Source organism: Mastigoproctus giganteus, chromosome 10 (genome assembly GCF_048544385.1).
Source record: "Mastigoproctus giganteus isolate SK-2022 chromosome 10, ASM4854438v1, whole genome shotgun sequence".
NCBI classification, from domain to species: Eukaryota; Metazoa; Arthropoda; class Arachnida; order Uropygi; family Thelyphonidae; genus Mastigoproctus; species Mastigoproctus giganteus.
In genome coordinates this window covers 70,618,158-70,637,345 of record NC_143584.1, presented here as the reverse complement: position 1 = coordinate 70,637,345, position 19,188 = coordinate 70,618,158, and the positions used below count along the sequence as shown (strand labels likewise).

The 19,188-nt window shown below is 35.9% G+C and overlaps 1 protein-coding gene across 1 annotated transcript in view; it reads right to left on the bottom strand.

Moving 5' to 3' along the window:
• Positions 1-19,188, bottom strand: part of kis (chromodomain helicase DNA binding protein kismet) — a 1,089,809-nt gene that overhangs the window by 283,796 nt on the left and 786,825 nt on the right. The window contains 1 exon segment of the mRNA XM_090383876.1: positions 3,937-4,061. Coding sequence (XP_090240002.1) covers positions 3,937-4,061 — 125 coding nt within the window.

Genomic DNA, 19,188 nt, shown 5'->3' with positions numbered 1-19,188 from the left:
GATCGTCAGAGGAGAATTATTTGCTTGGTCTGAGATCTTGGATTGTTGCTTGTGTACACTTGGTTGCAGCTCACCGAGAACATTTCTAGCCCAATCAAAAATTGATTTAGTAGTGGGAAATGTGACATCTGTTTGAATGGAGACTGATTTTTTTTTACAGCATTTGCATAAGTAATATTTTGGCTTATAGTTGGTGCAACTAGTTTTGATGCTTACTGGTAACTGACAGGGATTCCTCTACATACAGTTTGAAAGTGGCCATATTTTTGGCATTCATAACATCTTAAAGGGTTGGGAATGTAGGGGCAAATGCGACAAAATAAATAACCTGCTTTTACAGTGGAGGGTAAGTTGGGTGTACTGACGGTAAGAATAATATTTCTGGTAGGTGTCATTTGATTATCTTTTTTAATTGTTATTCTTTTTGCTTCAATTACATTCTATCCCTGCAGTTCTTGGGTTATTTCTTCTTCAGTGACATTTAATAATTCCCAACTAGATATGACACCCTTAGATGAATTTAGGATTGCATGAGGAGATATTTTTACAGGAATGCCAGCAAAGCTTGTTAATTGTATAAGCTTTACAGAATGTCTATGGTTCATAGTTTCTACTAGTAGGTCTCTTGATTGCAGTCTCTTTACCGTCTTGGGAGATCCTGCAATTCCCTCCAGATGTTTCTGTATAACAAAGGGAGACAACTTACTCATAGGGTGATTACTAAGCGAGTGGAAGTTTAAGAATGATGGGCAGGGTTTCTCCATACAATCAATCTGCTGTCTCTTTGGGTTGTCATTTTGGCAAGAGGACTTTTCTGCCAAGATTCTGGCCCAGTCACGGGGAGGCAGGAGCAGTGCCGCTAGGAGGCCAAGCAGTTAGTGGAACTAGATAAATATTTGGATAAATAAAGACTGGCGAGTTTCCTTTCTGTGTTCTAACTTGTGGCGTTTCAAGTATAGAATGGTTTTAAAAATAAGACTGCTAAGAGAAATGTAGGAACTTAGAAATAACTTTAGTTGCTTTTGAAGAGCACTCTACAGATCACAGAAATATCGCTTGACCTCTAATTCACTCGGCACCAGGGGCCACCTGTGAGGCGATCTGATTGAGGTGTATAAGGCCTTTAGCATTAGCATTAGCATTAGTAGAGGCATACGATGCAAGAAAGAAAGCTTATTCAGCATCAGCCAAAAAAAAAAAAAAAAACCCTCTCCCATTTCACCCCTCCGTTTGTTCGAAATACCTGTCCAGTTGAGCTTTAAATTTGTTTAGGCTATCAACTTCAACAACAAGTGATGGAAGTCGGTTCCACCAACCAACCAACCACCCGCTGGCCAAAGGCAAATTTCCGCACATCTATCCGACATCCGTTCTTCCTCAATTTGAATTTATGCCCTCTGAGGTGATTATTCTGAGAAAGATGAAGAATCCCATTGGCATTGAGCATGCTCAAACCATTCAAGGCCTTATACACCTCTATCAGATCACCTCGCCGGTGCCTAGTCTCCAGACTCTGTAATTTGCAAAACTTAAGCCTTTCTTCGTAAGAGCAACCCTTTGTTCCATTTACTAATCTTGTTGCCCTTCTCTGTACCCGTTCCAGCAGCTCTACATCCTTCTTGAAATGAGGCCTCCAGACCTGTATACAGTACTCAAGATGTGGCCTAACCATTGCCTTATACAAGGGAATAATCACCTCCTTATCCCTGCTAGAAAAATTCCTGTATATCATTGACAAGACACCATGAGCTACTCTTGCAGCTCGTCTGCACTGCTCAGAGAACTTCATATCTCCCTGCACAATTACCCCCAGGTCCTTTTCATTCTCCACCACTGTCAGTGTGGTACCGCAGAGTTGATACGTTGCTCTGGGGTTACTGTTTCCCATATGCAGTACTTTACATTTGTCAATGTTAAACTTCATTTGCCACCTCTCAGCCCATCTGTTCAACCTTTCCAGATCCTGTTGCAGCAGCACAGCGTCAGTAGTGTCCTTGACGACCCTGCCAACCTTTGTATCATCTGCAAACTTGGACATTAAACTTGATATCCCATCATCAATATCATTCATAAACACCGAAAACAACAACGGACCCAACACTGAACCTTGAGGAACTCCACTAATAACATTAGTCCACGTTGAGCAGTGTCCATTGATTACCACTCTCTGTCTTCTGCCACTCAACCATCCCCTTATCCATAGCAGCAATTTGCCTCCAATGCCACACTGCTCCAATTTGTGCAGCAGTCTTCCATGTGCAACAGTATCAAAAGCCTTTCTAAGATCCAAATATATAATATCAAAGTTATTCCCTGCATCCAGTTCTTTTGTGACTACATCATAGTATCCAATCAAATTGGTCAGGCAAGACCTGCCCTTAACAAAACCATGCTGCGTCTGAGCTATAACTGAATTCTTGTCTAGATGATCCTGCAGTGCTTCTTTAATGGTTTAAAGAACCTTGAAACTCAAACCTTGAATGGTTTGAGGAGGCTCAATGCTGATTGGATTCTTCCTCTTGCTCAGATTACGAAACCGAGTGGGCATAAACTCAAATTGAGGAAAGACAGTTGTAGAATAGATGTGTGAAAATTTGCCTTTAGCCAGTGGGTGGTTGATAGTTGGAACAAACTTCCATCTGTCACTGCAGAAGTTGATAGCTTAAATAAATTCAAGAAAGGACTGGACAAACTTTTAGAGCAGATGGAGCTGGACATTGGTAGCAGCACATTATGGTATTTGTGATAAATTGATGAATATGATAGTTTCAGTAGCCTACTTTTACAGTATTGGGAAAAATTTTAATAATGAAAATGCAAGTAGGATGGATTTTCAATCTTTTCGGGTCAGGGATCTTTGGCAAGTTTTGATCTTTCTGATCTTTCAATTGTTGAATTATTTCATCTTCTGTGATGTCCATTAGGTCCCATTCTGCTGTGTCTTCTTTGCAAATATTCAAAATAACATGTGGAATACTTTAACAGAAATTCTCCCAAAGTCAGTTTGTTTCAGTAAAGAGTGGGTTGCTAATATGGTTAACATAAATAATTCACCTGAATAAACTTTTCACAATTTTGGGAGGATGTTGATTCTTCATCCACAAATGTTTGGAAAATGATGCACAACATCCTCCTAAAATGGTGAAAAGTGTGTTCAGGTGAGTTATTTGTTAGAGAGTGTATTATAAGGAAGGAGTAAACATCTTGCTTTGTAGTAGCTGTTTCCATTATCTAGGGTAGTGTTACAAGTGAGTTTTTTTTTTTAAGTAAGATGAGCTTGGCAGATCTAGAGCATGTAAAGTGACGGTTCACATTTATTCCTTTTAGCCCTGGGAGAGTAAATTTCTTCTCTTGTCTCATGTTTTCAGCCCCACAATGGGAAGGCAGAAAGAGTGCCACTTAGTGGCCAAGTGAAAATTAGGATTAATGATTTAGTTTTTTTTTTTTTTTTTTGATTTGGTAGTTATTGGCGCATCGGCTTCTGTGGCCATATTGCACCTCCCAAGGTTTTTGCAGTACTTTGATCCAAGCCCGAGGCGGGAATCGAACCCGCGACCTTTGGGTTGCCAGGCAGGTACTTTACCCACTCGGCTAGCCCGGTCGGCTAATGATTTAGTATCAAAAAAAAAAAAAACTTTCCTTTCTGGATGCCTCTTCATACAACTTGTAAGGCAAAAGTCTACTTTAGTGAGAACTTAAGAAAAGGGTATAAGAAACCAAAGACCAGATCTACCGAATGGCAGAGAATTTGTGATGATGTTGAAGAGTAAGATACAAAAAATTAGTTCAATGAAATAATGTATCGTAACATTGCTATTGTTCAGAAAAAAGTACATAAAGTTTACAAGATCTAATTAAACAAAGCTTCATATAAATGACAAAATAGAAAAAAAAAAAAAAAAAAAAAAAGGGTTTTAACTATTCAGAAACATTCACCTGTTGGTGTAGTATTATGACTACTGATTTGGATAGTTTTTGCATGGGGGTGATTTTTTAAGACATCTTTGAAAGAGAGATCAGGGTCATGAAGTAGATGATAATCCATTCGACTAAGACCATGCCTGTAAAATATTAAAACAAATTTAATTATAAACATAGCACAATCATTGGTGAAAAAGTTGTACGATTTTATTAAAACTCAAAGATATTATGTTTAATAACTTCATTAATAATATGCAATAAACTTCACTAATTCATTCTAAATTATGGCGAAGTTCAAATTACAGAATATAATCATATTTACATATTTTAAAGTCACAGTTTATAACAACAAGCACATTTATTCACAAATCCAGCAACATATATTAATTTAATAGAATTATAACACATATATGATGAGAGCAAAGATAAAATTCCATGAAAACATATTTCAGATTGTTCTATGAAATAACATCATTCTGCATTATCACTGTCAACTGTCTGTGTATGCTGTTCTCCCTACAGTGATAGTGACATTGCTTGGGTTTAGGCCTCTTTAAAATTATTACATTTATCCACATAGTCAAAGAAAAGTAAATGATTGTTTTTACCCAGCTGATATCACCCAGCAGATACATCTATTATTCATTAAAAATTCCAATCACTGCAGCACTTTGAGTATACTACTCTAATAGTAGTAGTAGTACTGGCATGTGATGCAAGAAAGGAAGTGTATGAGCTTATGCAGCATCAACCAAAAAAAAAAAAAAAAAAAACACACACACAAATCCTGTCATGAAAACACTAGTCAACCAAAAAGGCTTTGAACAGAAGCACAGTGTAGTAGTAGTAGTGGCATGTGATGCAAGAAAGCAAGTGTTATGAGCTTATGCCGCATCAGCCAAAAAAAAAAAAAAAAAAAATCACACCATTCCTTCCAAATGCCTGTCCAGTTCCTCCTTAAATTTATTCAACCTATCAACTTCCACAACAACAGATGGAATTTTGTTCCAGCAATTAACCACCCGCTGGCTAAAGGCAAATTTCCGCACATCTATTCTACACATCTGTCCTTTCTTAATTTGAATTTATGCCCCCTTAGGTTTGTAATCTGAAAAAAGTTGAAGGATCCCATCAGAATTCAGCATGCTCAACCCATTCAAGGCCTTATACATGTCAATCAGATCACCGCAGGTGCCTAGTCTCCAGCCACTGCAATTTGCAGAACTTAAGCCTCTCTTGGTAAGAGGATCCCTTCATTCCCCTCACCAATCTTGTTGCCCTTCTCAAGCAAATCTACATCCTTCTTAAAATGAGGCCTCCAGACCTGTTTGCAGTACTCCAGGCTTGGCCTGACCATTGCCTTATACAGAGAGACAATCACCTCCTTTTCCCTGCTAGCAAAATTTCTATATATATCATTGACAAAACCCCATGACCTGCCCTGGCAGCCTGTCTGCATTGCTCAGAAAACTTCATATCTGACTGCACAATTCCAGTCACACATCAGTTGCTGCTTAATATTATTGATGTAACTTGCAGATTAATGACAGGTGTTGATGACTTTGTGCATAATATGACAATTCAGAAAACTTCATATCTGAATCCCAGGTCTTTTTCATTTTCTACCACCTTAAGTGTAGTACCACTTAATTGTCATATTATGCACAAAGTCATCAACACCTGTCATTAATCTGCAAGTTACATCAATAATATTAAGCAGCAACTGATGGGTGACTGGAATATACTGAAACTGTCATATCAGCTGGATACAAGAATCAGTTTTCATTTTTTCAAAGTTGGTCCTAAGCAATCAATATTCAAAACTTAAAATCTGCGGGATGATAGATTTACTTACTGCAGCTCATAGTAAAGGGACACAAGTAAGAATAGAGATTATATACATAGCAACATTTGATTATTTTAAGAATATCCATAACAAATATAAAATCTAATTGAATGATCTTTAACTAGATGTAATCTGCATGGAACTCAGAAGGTTGAAAAACTATTTGTTGTATCCTTTGTTGCAATCACTTGCTCATTTTCCTTGATACACGCGCACACAGGAATCCAGATATGAGAGAGAGAGAGAGAGAGAGAGAGAGAGAGAGAGAGAGAGAGAGAGAGAGAGAGAGAGAGAAATTCAAATTGCACTTGGTATTCTGTAAAAAATGAAGTTCAGGAGTATCAAGACTGCAACCTATTAGAAGCTACTGAGAAAAGATAGCCTTTTCTCAACAGCTTATGAGAATATTTACTCCACTTTGTCTTTCTAAAATTCCATGCATCTCTCTCTTGATCTGTTTGATATTAATGATGTGTCTGTCTACACTGAGCAAATGATCAGAAAATGAGAACTGCTGTGAGAAGGAGGGAGGGAAGGTCTTCGAAAATATCCCAGTCAATTATATGGTATATTGTGGGAGAATATATGAAAAATCAGTGGCTTTATGTGTTGAATAATAAGTTCATACAGGTATAGAACTTATTATTCAACACATTAGTCTGTTGATCATCTATTAACTCGTCAGCAGTCACAAGAAATATCAGTAAAAATATAATTGAAATTTGTTCATTTTTTTTGATGCCACTTACATTTTCAACCTTTTTTTGAACAAAACTGTGAAAAATCTATTTTCTATATTAAAAACATATATTTTTAAATCCTATTTGAAAATTAAAACTCCCTTTAGAGATGTTGGGAAGTGAATGCAATTTAAAACCCATGCTCTTCGAACTAAGCTTTGATTTTACCAAAGCACATCAATAACAGGAGAACTTCCTGCACGAAAGAAGTACATACAGTATATAAAACAGTTTGATTACATTTGATGCATCAATGTCATAAAGCCAAAGAGCACTACAGAGTGGAGATAGTGCACAGCAGAAAAGCGACCTTAATATAAATTCATGACATGTTGATCAACATGTGTATACAATTAGGTTTAATTAAGAATTTTTTCTAATTGTGCAATAATTAACAAGCATTCCAGAATTTTCTGCCCAGGATTCAAAAAAGACATGTTCAACAACAAGTATTAGGGATTTCAGTTCTGCAGATGGAGCACAAATTTTTTAAATATTGTCAGGTTTGAATTGACCCCATGCACCTCATACAAAGGTTAAACCTAAATTAGATTCCTCTGGATTCTCATTTACAGCACCCCAAAAGGATGATGTGCATTTATAATTCCGAAAAAAACAAAGCTCTCGCTTATTCTAGATTAGTGTTTTCCAAACTTTTTTGTTCGCAGATCCCTTTTGGCTTTGAAAAATAACCGTGGAACCTCACATCCTTGCTCACGTAAATGTAGTGCCTGGATGAACCCAAAATTAAAAATTTATATCTCAGAAATGATTTATTATATGTTTAAAATCTACCTTTTTCAGACCAACACAAAAAAATAACCAAATAATAAATTGTCACTTTTGAGTATACATTCAATCATACCTCATAAGGCTACTAGTGTAAAGAATGGTGTTGTTTTTTTGTCTCACAAAGTCCTTTAATGTTGGCAGTGATTGTAGAACTGAATTCTCATGCTCAGGGCAACATCCAGTCTGTAACGATATTGAGATTTTGTTGCTGCATAGCTTGAAAATCAAGCTTCGTACAGATAAGTTGTGGAAAACAAAAGAAGTCTGAGCACTGCATATTCAGACACTTGTGGATATTCTTTAAGAAGACTGCACCAGAATTCAACAAGAGAAAGCTCACTGAATTTCTGTTTCAAGCTAGTATCAGATGTAATATCAATCAAACACTCGTAATTTTGCACAGACAGACCATCTGGTTTCTCTGAAACACCACATGGATTTCAACACAGGTAGTGTCATTGGTAGAAGATGGAAAGTATACTTGAAAAACCTGTTGCAAACCATTTAAATGATGGACAATGCTACCATAAATAGTTTCTTCCAGGCTAGATTCCATTTCTATCAAAAATCATGCAGAGTTGAAAAGCATTCATACTACCTTTTTACATGCCTCTTCCAAAATTCAAGTTTACGTTGAAAAGATACAATTCTGTACCTTGTTATGAATATCAAAATGCTCTTTCCTTGACATGAGAGATTTAGTTCATTAATTCTTGCAAAAAATTCAGCTAATTATACCAATTTCTGCAGTCAAGATGTATTTACAAACAAGAAAGATAAAATGGGTGAGCAATAAAAAAAGAATAAATTTCCAAGTGAGTTCAAAAAGTCTAACAAGAACTTTTCCCTAGAAAGCCACCTTATTTCTGTATGAAGCAGCAGCGTTGTGCATGTCTACTGCCCATTTCTTCGCAAAGTAACCGAAACACGCTGCTATTAAGTGACCACACTTAATAGTGAACCACATTATATTTAATGTGGTTCACTATTTTTACAGCATCTTCCAACACAGTTTTTAGGTCTCATTCCATCATTTTCACAACAAATGCTTGTTAACAGAGGCTCACATCTGGTGAGTATGGGCTTGGCATACCCAGGGTCCTGAGCTGGATATCATAATTTTTCTCTTTCTTGTGATTCCCTTCTACCTCTCTCTCTCTCTTTCTCTCACACACACACACACACACACACACACAAGGAAACTCGGGAATTTTTTTTTTGGCTGGTGCAGCATAAGCCTCGGGCTTCCTTGCACTATATGGCTAATAATAATAATAATAATAATAATAATAATAAAAAGATGGTGCCATTTCTTTGATATGCATCACCACCCCTGCCTTATTTCCTATCATTGGTCTAGCCCCATCAGTGCACACATCAATACTTTTCCCAACTGAATTCTTGTTCTATCATGTAACTATTTATGACATTAAACAATTCTTCTGCAGTCGTGCAACTTTCAAGAGGTTTACAGATCAGTAAATCTTCCTTGATTTTGTTCTGGAACAAGTAACATACACATAAAAATAATACTGCCAGCCCTGATATGTCTGTTGATTCATCAAGTTGCAACACAAAAGCAAAGCTGGATTTAAGTCAGGATGCCAATTACATTTTTATATCTGCTGACAGATATTAAATGCAGGGTTTAATAGTATTATTAGATAATGGAACCATTTAAAGTTTCTTTTTTGGCTGTTCATCCAAGCAAAAAAGTTGCCATTTTCACCTCAACTGGCTTAATTAGGGTTTCTGAAATTGTATGGGCTTCTCCTGCAAGCACAATACAGTAACTTATCCTGTAACTTAGCCTTGGTAGTGTCTTCATTATCAGTTTTTGAACTTTTCGACATAAGGCTCTGGCAGTTTGTTAATGCTTTAAGCTTACACTTGAGAAAAATTAATATCTTTGTCCTTATATTCAGGGTAATTAGTATCACGGAACTGTTTGATGACACTTTGTTACGCAAGGTGCAGAGGTAAGTTCATCATCTTATATAAGTTCATCTTATATATATATATATATATATATATACAGGCATACCTCGGTTAACGTTACCTCTGATAACGAAGCTTCGATATAACGAAGTCCGCAATTTCAAGCCCCATTTAACATAAAAAAAAAATATTCCAGTTTAATCACCTGAAATCTAAACAAACTGAAGAAATTACGGAAACCTTTGGGGCTTCTCGTGGTTGGCTCGAGAAATTTAAAAAACGGGCCAGGATTCATAGTGTAAAATTAACAGGAGAAACTGCAAATAAGTTTCCAGAAAAACTAAAGGAAATAACTGAACGTGAAAATTTTCCGCCAAATTCGGTGTTCAGTGTTGACGAAAACGGTTTGTTCTGGAAACGGCTACCAACAAAAAGCTTCATTTCTATTGAAGAAAAATCAGCTGCTGGGTTCAAAGCAGCCAAAGACCGTTTAACGTTACTCTTTGGATCAAATGCCTCTGGCGATTATAAATTAAAATTGTTATTAGTTTTCCATTCAGAAAATCCGAGGGCGTTAAAAGGTAACATAAAAATGAATTTATCTGTAATATGGAAAGCAAATAGAAAAGCTTGGGTTACCAAGAGTTATTTACTGATTGGTTTGTTAACCACTTTTGTCCTGAAGTAAAACGGTATTGTCAAAAAAACAACTTGGAAGAAAAAGCTCTTTTGTTGTTAGACAATGCTCCGGGACATCCTACTGATCTTCACACGTTGGACACATGCATTCCTGTCAAAGTTGTGTTTCTTCCAGCAAACACAACTTCCCTGATTCAGCCATTGGATCAGGGAGTAATAGCATCATTTAAAGCTTATTATCTGCGTCGAACATTAAGCAATTTAACTGAACTAGAGGATAAAGAGGAAATGACAGTTAAAACCTTTTGGGAAAACTACACCATTAAAAACGCAATTGAAAACATTGATAGTTCTTGGAAAGAAGTCACTAAGAAATGCTTAAATGGAGTTTAGCGCAAAATATGGCCAGAAGTTGTACTAGAAGAAGAAAATAACATCCAAGAAATTAGAAATGAAGTTATCCAGATGGCTCAATCAATAGGTTTCGAAAATGTCGACGAAGTGGATGTTAGAAATTTATTGAATGCAGAAGATGATGGTTTTTCAGTGGAAGATTTAGAAAATCTTGTTAGCAACGAAGACAAAGATAATGAAGACGAAGTTAAAGAAGTTCCTGCCGAAAAAGTGTTAACAACCAAAGATTTAAAAAGGTGCTTAAATGACATTGAAAACGTTTTAAATTTTTTTAGTGAAAATGATCCTGATTTAGGAAGAAGTTTTATTGTTAAGCAATCAGTGTTAAATGCAATAACTCCGTATAGGCAATTGTTAAATGAAAGAGAAAAAAAAGCATAAGCAATCAACTTTAGACTCATATTTTAAAATGAGATTTCACTTTGTATGTAAGTTGACTGTTTATTTAATAAAACTTTTCTTTGTTCGAAAAAAAAGCTTTTCATTTTCTTTAAGTGGGAACGTATCCCTATTCTGGCCATAGTATTTTTACCTCTGAAAACGAAGTTTCGCTTAACGAAGTAATTTCATGGAACGCATCCTATTCGTTATTCGAGGTATGCCTGTATATATATATGAAAACGAAGAAGCGGAAGGGAGAAGAAAATAAAAATAAAAAGAACAGTACGTGTACCTGTGTGTGCTAAGCAGCAAAACAGGATACAAGTATATAAATAAATATTAAAAAATTAAAATGAAATAGAAGAAAATACGAGAGAAAAAAAATGTTAAGAACCTAAAAAAAAAAAAAAAAAAAAATCATCTAGTAAAATTAAAGCTGAATTAATAGGCCAATCATATGTACAAAAGCTGAAAAGGAAATGAATGAAAGTGACAGGATGGTAAAAAAAAAAATAAAAAAATATATATTAAAAATTAAAAAAAAAATTAGTACACAGATCAAATGAGAATGTGGGAATCAATATGAGGAATAGTACAAGGTATTACGAGGAATAGTACGTATTAGTGCAATACGAGGGTGATTCGGACATTCTCACTTTTCTTAATCTCACTATCTTCGCCTCTATATTTTTAATATCTTTTCCCTCCCATTTTCTATGTCGCTGCCTTGTTACTTTTCGTACCTACAGTACTTTTAACTTACTTTCCTTTTTCTATGCTGCTGCCTTGTTACTTTCGTTACATACTTTCCTTTTTTACATACTTTTGACTTAATTTATTAAACTAAACACACTGTGTTGGGGCTACCTTACTCATGTTTCTGGAGATCAATCAATTTTTTTTTTATCAATTTTTATTTTTTTTATTATTATTTTTTTAATCTTTTTTATCTATTTTATTTTAATAGTTTCTCCATTAACATGGGTTTGCATAGAAACACAGTGTTTGGTACATGATCAGGTGTACCCCCCCCCCCATGAAATACCTGATCTATGTACCAATTTTTTAATTTATAATTTTTAATAATTATTTTTTTTACCATCCTTTCACTTTCAATCATTTCCTTTTCAGCTTTTGTACATATGATTGGCCTGTTAATTCAGCTTTAATTCTACTTGATTATTAATTTTTTTTTTTCGGTTCTTAACATTCTTTCTCTCGTATTTTCTTCATCTAGGCATAGCATTTTGTGGTTAATAACTTCTCCATCTTTATTTTCTTTTATTTCATTTTAATTTTTTAATATTTATATATATATATATATATCATGATATGTACTAGATATGATAGAATATGGTAATGTAAAAATATATCGGATTAGCAATGAGGTAGAAGGTTGAGTGAGATAAGGTGCAGTCTGCGAAAGACCTGTGCGTCAAAACTGCTCAAGTAAAGTGCAAAGGCCAATGCCGGCACTGTGGCAAAACCTTGAAGTACAATATGTAATATAAGGTGAGTAAAGCAAAATGAGATAAAACGTAAAGCAAAAAGAGATAAAATAGTAATGGTAGTAACACAAAATGTAATGAACTGAAAAACAAATTGAAATATAATAGAGCAAATTTATAAAATAATAAGGCAAAATTATAAAATGTGTTAATTATGGGTTAGTAGATATATTGAAAGGGACTTTATTGAGGGCTAACCCTCTCAATATATCAGCCCATAATTAATGTAGCTATCTGTTTCTGTTGTTAACTGCCCGTATAACTAGGTTTGAATATATGCAGGATAGAATAATAGTATTAATATAGTACCAAAGTAGGTAAGGTAATTTAGCAGTATTATAATATAAGGGCCAAAGGTTGATAATAAGCAATTTTAGTATGTAAGGTAATTTGGAAGTAATATGATATAAGGGCCAAGTGCTGATAATAAGCAGATTTAGATTAGTAGTTTATGGACGAGATGACTATTAGCCCGACAGAGCTTAGTAGCATAAAGAATATAATAGAGCATGAGTTCCATCCACTGTTGTTATATATATCTATATTATCTATGTTGAATAGGCAGCATGGGCTAAACGAAGGAGAACGGAGATAGGATAGAGAATAGCAATAGTACCTCAATCCCCCTCGAATTGCTCTAATAGTTCATGAGGTATGAAAAACACAGGATTATATACTATATGACTAAAAGTATAGAAAAAGGAAGAATATAATTGTACGTGGGAAGAAACCGGAAGCATAACTTCCCGTCCCTGCTAAATTACATTACCTGCTTTGGTACTATATTATTACTATTATTCTATCCTACATATATTTGAACCTAGTTATGCGGGCAGGTTGACAACGTAAACAGATAGCTACATTAATTATGGGACGATATATTGAGAGGGTTAGCCCTTGATTAAGTCCCCTTTCAATATATCTACTAACTCATAATTAACACATTTTATAATTTTGCTGTATTATATTTCAATTTATGTTACTACCATTACTACTTTTATCTCTTTTTGCTTTACATTTTATCTCATTTTGCTTTACTTTTTATATTACATATTGTACTACTAGGTTTTGCCATAGTGCCGGTGTTGGCCTTTGCACGTTACTTGGGCGGTTTTGACACACACGTCTTTCGCAGACCGCACCTTATCTCACTCAACCTGCTACCACATTGCTAACCCGATATATTTTTATACTACCATATTCTATCATATCTAGAACATATCAATACAGACCGATGTAATGCACAATCTCTCAACATAGATGGCATTAATCGGTGCTGATTCCATTAACAAACTTAAGTTATCTATAATGTTAAAATTTACAAATAATTCTTTGCCTAATACGAATATATATGATGATATATATATAAATATCATCAAATTAATCCAAAAATTAATAGAGATATAAAAATCACTGAAATATATATTAAAATAACTAAGAAAAAATAATAGAAATAGAAATAATAGAATAAATTTCTTTTAATTGGCTTAATTTTTTCTAAATTATTTTAGGAACATTGCTTCAACACTATCCTTTTATTCTTTACCACCTCTATATTTTTCTGTTATTGTTATTTTATTTGGTTGAGTTCATTTTCACTCGACTGGTTTGCCAGGCTACTGGCAATATACTATTTTAATTTATCCACTGATCCAAGATAAATGAAAAATTAATTAACATTAATATTGCTGCATGTTATTTTACTGATGCTACAGTAGCATAAGTAATTATATTTAACACTATATAAACTACAATTAAACTGAACTGGTGATCCATGGAAGTCACAGCCAGAGATTACTAAAATCTGTAGCAGGTGCTACAATGCAAATTTTTTAATTTAATGTTCATATTTTTTCGTTCTGAGTCCACATGCAACATACTTTATAATCAGACAGCTATGAATACATATCAGAAGCATACATAACAATGCATGCACGAATTGATCTTAATTAAAGTGATCGTTGCTTGCTTTGTGGGTACAGGAAGTTTCTTATCTATATATTCTAATGGTCATGTGAAATAAACATATTGCTAATTAAAGACCTCTTTTGATTATTTTTTAAGAAATCATTATTCCTTTAATTAAAAAAAAAAAAAAAAAACTGTGCTCTGCAAATCCCTTAGGATCTGTGGAGCACAGTTTTGGAACCACTATTCTAGATGATTAGGATTGAGATGCTTTCCCTTCCAATTAGGGCAAAATAGCATATAGTAGACAACTCTTTTCTGTATATATGTCGTACGGATGGCATCTCCTTAGAAGGTATTCTAGAAATTTCCAAAACACAGTTGTTTGAAATATCATATTGGATTAAGTATATATAGTCTTAATTTGCATTGCAAATAACCAGCCTGAACTGTTAGCGCCATACTGAGGGTGAGAATCACTGATCTAGTTGGAGTGAGAATTCCATTTTTCATATGACTGCTTAGAATGAATGACTAACCGATCTATTTTACCATCTCTCTTTCAGAAACAATCGAAAATGCTATTGTATAATCAGGCCTATAAATGTACAGTGGGGCCCCAGCATTGATGGTAATTCGTTCCACAAAACTCATTGTATGTTGAAAATATTGAAATTTAAACCAATAATATATTGATTTTACGTAATTCGTTCCAAACCCTTGAGAAGCGACCCCAACAACACATAAAATAGGTATTTCTTACATGTTACACTTCATTTTTACATTAAAAATAAGTGTTTATAAAACATTTAAAATAAAAAAACAAACAATAAATTAGCATTTACCTTAGACTTGAAGTGCAGATCTGATGAAATCAATGGCGGTGTATTGGTGGTGGGACTATATCAGGCATCAAGTATCTTTTCAGTCTTTTGTCTTTTGCTGCTACTGGCAAAGAACTGTCCAAAGTGGACTGTTTTTGATGACATTTTTGTAGCTTCCTGAAGTAAGAAATGACTTTGTCTTCCATTTTGCATGTCACAAATTCAGTGTTTTCGATGTTGGGGTATTTTTTTTTTACCACTTCTCATAAACGCTCCCAACAAAAAATAACAGCCTTCAACTCTTCAGCTGACACCTTTTGGGTGTCTTCTTCCTCTCCAGTGTCACTTTCCATAATTTTCTCCACCTCTTGTAGCTCCTCTGTTGTTAGCTCATTCCCATGAGCATCAATAAGGTCTTCCACATCCTCTTTATCAACCTCCAGACCCAGTGATTTACCAAGAATGACAAAACCATTTGTCAAAGCATTATTATCTTCAAATCAGTCAGCGTTATAAATAATTAAAGGCCATATGTTTTTCCAGGGCAAATTTCAGCACCCAATGGAAAAATCATTCCAAGAACTTACAATCAGCCTCACACATTTATCAGGTGGTAGATGACTTTCATCAACCGGTAAAATACTACCACTTTGCTTATTGGAGGCTTGAAGTGGTGAAACCCATGTTTAGTCTCTAGAGCAAAGTTTCCGGCATCCCCCTCCACCCATACTTCTCCTTCAACCCATGCACGGCACTAAGCACTATAGGTTTTGATACCTTTCGTGTTTGGGGTTTTCATAAAAAAAAAATAGTCCAGGATGTTGAACTTCGACCTCCAAAATTCGTTGAGGGTGGGAGCATTTTCACCAGAGGTCACTGCAAAGCAACTTGCAAACATTTTCTTGAAGTTTGCTATCATTTGCTGGTCCATTGTTTGAAGAAGAAGAGTGGTGTTGGGTGGCAAAAATTTGACTTGAACAAAGTCAAATTGTGCCTCAAGAGATTGAACAAGGTTGGGATCATGGCATGGTGTATTATCCAGCAGGAGTAGTGCCTTCACAGGAAGTTTATTTTTCTGAAGATAACTCTTCCTAGAAGTACAGAAAACTTCAAGTGCCCATTCACTGAAGACATATCTTGTAACTCAGGGCTTCTTATTACTGCGCCAGACCACCTTATTATTCTCAAGCATGCCTTTGTCGACCTTTTGTTGTTTAAATACTCTGGGAGTGGTAGAGTGATACACAAGCAAAGGCTTCAGCTGATCACCAACAGTGGATGAACACTGATGGATACCATCAGTGTTCATCCACTGATGGTATCCATCAGTGGATGGCGATATTCTGGCTTATGTAACCCATTTATGGAGAAATTGAATGGAAAAGTTTGGTGAAACACAAGCGGTTGCTCTTGACATCTCAAAAGCTTCCAATCGTGTTTGGAATAAAAGTCTTCTAAACAAGCTTCCATCTTATGGTTTGCCAACTGATTTTTGTAACTGGTTATCCAGTTTTCTCTCTGACCGCTCACTGATGGCGATGGTTCTCTGTCTTCTAACTCCTCCACTAATGCTGGTGTCCTCCAAGGTTCAGTTCTTTCCCCCACTCTTTTCCTCTTGTATATTAATGACTTTCTTCCATTGACCAGAAATCCTATCCATAATTTTTCTGATGATAGCACATTGCATTCCACTTTCCATTTTTAAAAACCTTGCCCTGCTCAATCAGCTTCAACTTCTCGAATATCAGCTACCAATTCCTTAAATGCCGATTTCCAGATAATTCTTCAGTGGGGCAAAGACAGCTCAGTTGATTTCAATTCTTCTAAAACTCAGACCTGTCATATCTCGCAAAAAGGATTCTTCTGCTCCTATAACTCCGATTTCTAGGCAAGATGATATATCTCTTTTGGGGATTACCCTGACTTCTAATCTCTCTCTTGGCATAAGCACATTACAAATATTGCTTCTTCTGCATCTAAAAAACTTGGTTTTCTTTTTTGCCCTCAGCTTTACTTTCCTTCCAAACTCTGTACAAATTGCAAATCTGCCCTACCATGGAATAATGTTCCCACATCTGGGGAGTGGCAGTTTGCAAAAAAACCCTCTTAGGCTTCTAGATTCCATTCAGAAGAGGGTAGTTAGGTTAATTAATGAATCATCTCCAACAGAGTCTCTCCACTCTCTCTCTCTCTCTCTCTCTCTCTCTCTCTCTCTCTCTCTCTCTCATAGACACACTGTTTATGCTGAATGCCGTTACTACAGATACTTCCATGAGGTTTGAAGTGGTGGAACCCATGTTTAGTCTCCAGAGCTAAGTTCCGATCAACTCTTCCCCATCTCTTCATTCATGCAGTATGACTGATGACTTTTGAGGCTATGATGACCATTATGGCTAAATCCAACCTTCCTTACATTTTGAGGGTACAGCTCTAAAAATGGTGTTCACAGGCCGGCTGCTAGTTAGTACACCGGATCGAACCTATTGGTAACTTTTTAGGAGGCTACTGGATCAGCTAGTGTATAATCTTGCTTCCTCTTCTCTGCCAGATAGTGACTGGAGGGAGTCCGAGTTGTGTGTATGTGGGGGGGGGACATTGTCGAGGCCACGTTATGTCAAGGATCTGGGTATATTCTTACCATGTGTATGCCATATCCAAAAATTTCATTACTTTATACAGCATGTTTCCCCCCCCCCACACTTTTTCTTACTATTGAATACACCACGAATTGTCAAACTAATAGAGTAAGCTTACCTGCGAAAAGATCTAAACCTCCCAAACACTTCCTAGTTCATTTCACAAATATACGTCGTCTCAATTCTAATCTCAACGATATCCATTTCCATTTGCAGAATGCCAAACTTCATGTACTTTTTCTGACAGAATCTCAGTTATCGGTTGATTCAACTACTGCTCATCTCAGATGCCCGAATTATTCGCTGTATGATTCCTTTCGCCTCAAAGGTGGTACTTATGTATATGTTTGTTTCGATATTCCCAGTCAGAGACTTGGCAATTTGGAATCTCCTCTCTTTGATCTTCTCTGGCTTAAAATCTCTCTACCTCATTGTGTCCAATTTATCTGCTGTCTCTACCGTTCTAACAACTCCACTAATCACTTGGAGCTCTTTGACTTCCTCTCTTTGCAACTTGACTTTCTCCAGTCCAACTTTCTTAACAGTGAAGTAATTTTCCTTGGTGATTTTAATGTTCACAACTCCAGCTGGCTTCCGTTTTCTAGTCACACCGACCCAGCCGGCATCCCCCTCCACCCATCTTTTTCTCACAAACAGCCCTTCTAAGTACATGGTCAAAGTGGGTGATCCTTTAGGTACCTCAGATGTCAACGTTTGCTCTGATCGTGTCAGTGAAATCATTCTTGTAGGAATGGAACCCTTTATTCCACACTCCACTTTAAAATTTCGTCCTTTATCTAAACCTTGGTTTTCCTATAAATGTGCTAAGGCTTTTCAAGAGGAGAATGGTGCATATCATAAATCGCTGGTTTCCAATTCTTCAGTTTCATTTTCTGCCTACACCAAAGTTCGCAACAATTGTAAAGCAGTCATTAATCAGTCCAAACTAGATTTTGAACTGGCAAAGAGCAGACAACTTGCTTCTCACCCTAATGGTACCCGAGCATTCTGGTCTCTTGCCAAAGCTATTGCCCGCAGTTTTAGCCCATCTCTGCTCCCACCTCTCTCAAAACCAGATGGTTCTGTTGTCACTTCAGCCAAAGATAAAACTGATCTGCTAGCATCCCATTTTTCTTCCAACTCATGTATTAATGATCTTGGTAAAACTCCTCCCACCATTCCCAACATGCTCCATTCAATGTCTCATGTTGTCTTCCGTCGAAAGGATTTTGCTGAATCTCGATGTTAAAAAAGCTCCAGGTCCTGATGGTATTTCTCCACTTGTTCTCAAAACCTGTGCTCCTGAACTTACTCCTGTTCTTTGCCGCCTTTTTTAACTTTCTTATTCCAAAGGTATTTTTTTCTTCTGCTTGGAAATTTGCTTATATTCAGCTAGTTCCTAAAAAGGGTGACAAGTCCCTTCCATCTAATCATCGTCCCATTGCAATTACTTCTATTCTTTCTAAAGTAATGAAGAAATCAATTAACTGCCAACTCTTAAACTACTTAGAAACCTTCCATCTGATCAACGATTGCCAATATGGATTCCGTCAGTGTTGATCCACTGGTGATATTCTGGCTTATGCTACCCATTTATGGACTAATTCAATGGAAGGGTTCGGTGAAACAAGCAGTTGCTCT